The following is a 6,083-nucleotide window of genomic DNA, read 5'->3' as shown; positions in this document are numbered from 1 at the left end:
GTGGTTGATGTCAGTGCCCCCTGAATGGCTCCCGTGCAGGTGGCACATAAAAATCACCTTCCAAATGTGGTTGAAGCCAGTGCCCCCCTGATTAGCTCCTATACCGGTGGCATATAAAAAGCACCATCCAAACATGGTCAATGCCAGTGCCAGCTGACTGACTCCCATGCTAGTGGCACATAAAAAGCACCCACTACACTCTTGGAGTGGTTGGCATTAGGAAGGGCATCCAGCTGTAGAAACCTTGCCAGATCAGAATGGAGGCTGGTGCAGCCTTCTGGCTTGCCAGTCCTCAGTCAAACTGTCCAACCCATGCCAGCATGGAAAACAGACGTTAAACAATGATGATGATGATGATGATGATGATGATGATAATTTATTGGTTGTTTCAGAGATAATTTTAGTCAACACATCATAAGACAGTATTCATTTATTATTGATTGTCACAAATCTTTGAGTGTCTCCATTGTGGTTTGCAAATCAAAGTTTATTACCTTGACCAGGTAACCATGTACTCCTTAAAGAAAGTTAATGAAGCATCACAATAAAAGAATCACTTACACCCAGACACTGCATTAGATGAAGAAATTCTTGAAAACAATGTCTGTCTGTGAGGTAGAGTAAGAGGAGGGACCTGAATGAAGTGGATTTAGGTGAGGTGGACATAGACATGGCAATGTGGTGGTGGAGGTGGTGGTGTGTGTGTGAGTGTGTGCGTGTCCATGCAAGTGTGTGTGTGTGAGTGTGTATGCAAGTGTGTGTGTGGGTGTGTGAGTGTGTGTGTGTATGTGTGTGTGGATGTGAGTATTTTTGTGAGTATGTGTATGTGTGCGCATAAGTGTGTGTGTGCATATTGCGAGTGTGTGACTGTGTTTAAGTGTGTGTGTGTGTGTGTGTGCATGTGTATGTATGTATGTGTGCATGCATGTGTGTGCATGCATGTGTGTGTGAGTGTGTATGCAAGTGTGTGTGTGTGTGCGTGTGCATGTGTGTGAGTGGGTGTGAGTATTTTTTAGTGTGTGTGTGTGCATGCATGTATGTGCATGCATGTGAGCGTGTGTGCATGTGTGCCAGTGTGTGTGTGTGTTTGCATATGTGTGTATGTGTGTGTGCATGCGTGTATATGTGTGTGAATGTGTGTGTGTGCATGAATGTGAGTGTGTGTTTATGTGTGTGTGTGAGCAGAGAGTTGAAAACCACCATACAAATAAATAAATGAATAGGTACAGGCATGGCTGTGAGGTTAAGTTTGCTTTGCAACTAGGTGGTTTTGTGTTCAATCCGACTGCATAGTACGTTGGGTAAGTGTCATTTACTCTTAGCCTTATGTTGAGGAAAGTTTGTGAGTGAAATTTGGTTGACAGAAAGTGTACGGAAGCCCAACGGTAAGACCACTGATACTAGTGTGCATGTAAACTTAAACATCCTTCCAATGTAACCCCCACCCCATACCTGGCCCCTTTGATGCCCCTAGTGGAGTTAGCTCAGTTAAAATCCCTGGGTGAAGTTTCTGGTCTGAGAATGACTTTTTGCTTTTGTTTCATTTATCATAGAGAACCCACAAAATGTCACAGTCCCTGGCCTTCTTCAGTTGAATAAGTCTTTAATAAACGAACAAAAAAAAAAGAACAAAAAAAACAATCAACAAGAAAACGTTATTTTAGCTGTGTAGCAGGAATATTCAGCAATCACCTGATGTTGCAATTTGCTAGAAACATGATTAACAAAATCTGACCAATCATGACTTTGCATGGAATAGCATCCAATGATGATCTCATTTTCTGGCGTGCTTCCTTCTCAGCCTATCAATCAGTATAAATTTGACACACTATGACTACTTGACAGAGAGCTATGGAATGCATCACAGGGAGCATTGAGAGGCAGCTTAGCATTTAGTATGTGAAACAGTGAAGAGGAGACATCAGACCAAACACAGAAGACAGTAGCAGAGTAGCAGCTGACAATGCCAAACCAATGAATAACTGGTGACCACAACACAATGACCAGCAGCCATATTTTTGACATCTGCTTCAAACACATCAACCCAAGAACAATTATCTCCAAACTCTATTGACATTTTGTCATTTGTAGTACCAACAGCTGTATTCAAAGAAACAGAGAGTGAACGTAGGAACTGGAAAGATTTATTTCACACAAGCTGAGGTAACTGAAGCAACTTCTGAAGAATTAAATGTTAAAGCAAAACACACGAACAGAAAGTTTAATGCTTACCTTGCATAAAAGCAGTAACTTTACAAAGAAACTCTCCATAAATCCAAAGACGGTAGATAAGCATGCCCACAGCCATTGGCATACAAATCAAAGTGACACAAAGATCAGCTACAGATAGGTTGAACAGAAAGAAATTCCTTGCTTTGCACCACGACACATCTTTTAATACTGACATTATGATGAGGATGTTGCCACTGAGGGCTGTTGCGAAAATAGGAATGTACAACATAACAAGAACAAAGTCTTGAAAATTATTGAATAAATAGAAAGTCTCGGTAAATTCTTGGAGGATATTGTGAGCTCCTGTGAAATTATAAGCAGCAGATTGCATCCATAGGGAAAAATTTTTCCTCTGAAGTAGTTTTTTGTATGCAATAAACTCTGAAAACTGGTCCATGGTTATCAGAGATTGGTGTGGATGTGGACGTCACCAGAACAGATCTGAAGAAAGAAATTTTAAAAAGTTAATTCAAAATCCACCATTATTAATTCAAGAAAAGATGTCAGTTTAGATCTACAATTAAACCTAGATAAAGAACTAATCAAATTATTCCAAGCAGTTCAAGTTCTGTAATAGTTCTAATAGTTCTATCAATGAATTTCAACCATTTTTTAAAACTAGATCTCTCAATATTTATTTTTGTAATAACTTTAAAATAATTTGTCTTTAATTTAGGTATAAGGCCAGCAATTTTGGAGCAGGTGATGGTGGTAATAGAGTCAGTCAATATCAATGACAACCCCTGAGGGATGAAAGGTAAAATTGATCTCAGCAGGATTTGAACTCAAAATGGACTGGAATACCACAAGGCCTTTTGTCTGATACTCTACCAATTCTGCAAGCTAGCTGCTCCCGTAACTTTGTAAATGATAAATAATATCAGACATTACCTTTCACTATCTTAAGTGTTTCAGATGTCTGTGGAAAGTTTCATATCATATTAAGCAATATTTTGTATTTAAAAAATAAGATGTCTTTCCCTGAATAGAATCCCAGATCAAACTAGACACCTACCTCAACTTGTATATATTTAGACCTTATACTGCAAGCCAGTATGATACTTATTCAAAGAGACACAGGTCTTACTTGTGTTAGAAATAATGAATTGTCCCTCTTTGTCGCATACGTTTATATCTGAGTAGACTTTACTCATTAAGATATCAACACTTCACTTAATTAGATAACACTCTAACAACTTGGCTGACAACAAATTTAAGTTCTGCTCAGATTTCATACTAACACTGTTTCTAAAATAAGCACAAAGGCCACATGTTTTGGGGGAGAATATAGAGAATTTAATTTAACCCAGTATTTGACTTGTATTTTATTTCATCTACACCAAAGGATGGAGTGTTTATTCTCTTATTCTTTTACTTGTTTCAGTCATTTGACTGTGGCTATGCTGGAGCACCACCTTAAGGGTGTTTAGTCGAAGAAATTAATCCCAGGACTTATTCTTTGTAAACCTACTACTTATTTTATCAGTCTCTTTTGCCAAACCACTAAGTTACAGGGGACGTAAATACACCAACATTAGTGGTCAAGCAATGGTGGGGGGACAAATGCAGACACAGACGCAAATATATACATTTATATACATATTGGGTAACCCTATAAATAATGTGGTTTTTCAACTGCATGAACTAAAAGTTGGAGGGGGATGGGATAAACCACCTGCATCAACTTGCTATAAAAGCAGGTAGTAATTTTACCTTGTAATTATTCTTAGTGCAAGTTTTGAAGAGTGCAGTTCGATTTTAACAGTTATTTTTACAAAGCTATAATGGAAGTGACAAAGGAGCATATTCGGCATATTTTGCTTTATGAGTTCAATAAAGGCAACAACGCAATGGAAAGTGCAAGGAATATTAATGCAGTATATGGGGATTGGACAATAAGCGTAAGCCAGTGTCAATGAAGGAGAGTATATTTTAGATTTAAAAATAACTCTGTTTATCTTAATTTTGAAAAATAAAAGAAGTATAAAAAAACCACATTATTTATGGAATGACACAATATATTTATATATTTGATGGACTTCTTTCAGTTTCTGTTTACCAAATCCACTCACAAGTTTTTGGTTGGCCCAAAGCTAAGGTAGAAGACACTTACTCAAGGTGCCATGCAGTGGGATTGAACCTAGAACCATATGCCTTTTTATTTTTCTGACAATAAGAAAATCCTAAGTTTATTGTTCATTTAGTAAGTTAAGAAATTCCTACATTCTCTGGATTTCTTGTAATTCAGACCTCATGGTCCCAGCAGACAAAGATGGAATAGCAAGGATAGCGAGAGAGATGTACTGGAACAGCTACTGAGACCCACAGGGCTTGCACTTGCAGATCGTCATCTCCACTCTGAGAGCAGTGAAGGGGATATGGTCAGGGGACTGAGAATGCTGGAGGCCCCCACTGCCACAAGCTCAATCTTAGATTGGTCAGAGAGCGACTGATACTTTGACAGTGTGTTACTCTCAGCCTCAGGAGCAATGGAGCCTGGGCTGGTAGCTGAACACACCAAGTTGCCACTGGAGGTGTCATAGCATGTGGCATCCCAGACGATTGGGGTCTAAGACAAAACTGACTTTGGCAGGGTTTGAACTTGGAACATAAAGGTCTGCTGTAACTATATGATGTAAATAATTTTATTTGATGTTAATGACTGTCGTTCCCCAGATCTTAAATCTGATGCTAATAACGAGTTGATTGGATGAGAAATATGTTGTTGGAATTCAAAACACTTGAAAGTTAAGGATCTGAACTGATCTGAAGCTAAGTTAGGAATTAAATGAAATCTAGACAGGTTAGAAAGGTGTTAAGTAGCTTAATTAGAGATTGATGTAATCCAAGATTATCAATGGTATGCCGAGACATCTAAATAACATAAACAGTATGTATATGTTAGATAGAGATTAATGCAATTAGGTCTGAGATTATTGTTGAATATAATGATGATGATGGTGATGATGATGATGATGATGATGATGTTTAAGACTGTGGTGGAATGAAAACAGAAACCTGTTAGTAGAAAAATGTGAAATAAAGAGAAATGGGAAGGTCATTGAGAGGATTGAAAAAAAAATATAGATTGTATAAAGGACTGAGCCCACAACAGAAGTGAGGGCGGGGAAAAAGAGAGTACAACTTATACAATCATGCTCACACACACACACACCAGCTTGCTTACCAACCACATGGTTCCGGGTTCAGTCCCACTGCGTGGCATCTTGGACAAGTGTCTTCTACTATAGCCTCGGTCCGACCAAAGCCTTGTGAGTGGATTTTGTAGACGGAAACTGAAAGAAGCCCGTCGTATATATGTTTATATATATATATATATGTGTGTGTGTGCTTTTGTATCTGCGTTTGTCCCCCTAGCATTGCTTGACAACCGATGCTGGTGTGTTTATGTCCCCGTAACTTAGCAGTTCGGCAAAAGAGACCGATAGAATAAGTACTAGGCTTACAAAGAATAAGTCCCGGGGTCGATATGCTCGACTAAAGGCGGTGCTCCAGCATGGCCACAGTCAAATGACTGAAACAAGTAAAAGAGTAAAAGAGTATATATATATATATACATATATCGAGAGAGAGAGAGAGAGAGAGAGAGAGAGAGAGAAAGAACAGTCGCCATATTTCATTGCATATTGGCTATCTCTGATGAGCGTAGGGTTATATAATCAGATTGTTACCTCACACTTCACTATATCCCAAGTGTAAAACCGATTGGTAAGATTGGCTGTGTAATACTCTACACTTTGGATAATATACCCCCACTCTATTGACAGATATATATGAGTGCATTTTTCCCTGACTTATGGACTTTTAGACAACTTATGCATGTGTATATA

The 6,083-nt window shown here is 38.6% G+C and overlaps 1 protein-coding gene across 1 annotated transcript in view; it reads right to left on the bottom strand.

Annotated features, from left to right (window-relative positions):
- LOC106882226 (QRFP-like peptide receptor) overlaps nt 1–6,083 on the bottom strand; it is a 43,775-nt gene that overhangs the window by 14,432 nt on the left and 23,260 nt on the right. Inside the window, exon 2 of the mRNA XM_014932824.2 lies at nt 2,233–2,673. Coding sequence (XP_014788310.1) covers nt 2,233–2,629 — 397 coding nt within the window. The 5' untranslated portion in view covers nt 2,630–2,673. The remainder of the gene's footprint in view (nt 1–2,232; nt 2,674–6,083) is intronic.

Source organism: Octopus bimaculoides, chromosome 24 (genome assembly GCF_001194135.2).
Source record: "Octopus bimaculoides isolate UCB-OBI-ISO-001 chromosome 24, ASM119413v2, whole genome shotgun sequence".
NCBI lineage: Eukaryota > Metazoa > Mollusca > Cephalopoda > Octopoda > Octopodidae > Octopus > Octopus bimaculoides.
Note: the sequence above shows the minus strand (reverse complement) of the source record. Positions and strands in the feature narration are given on the sequence as shown.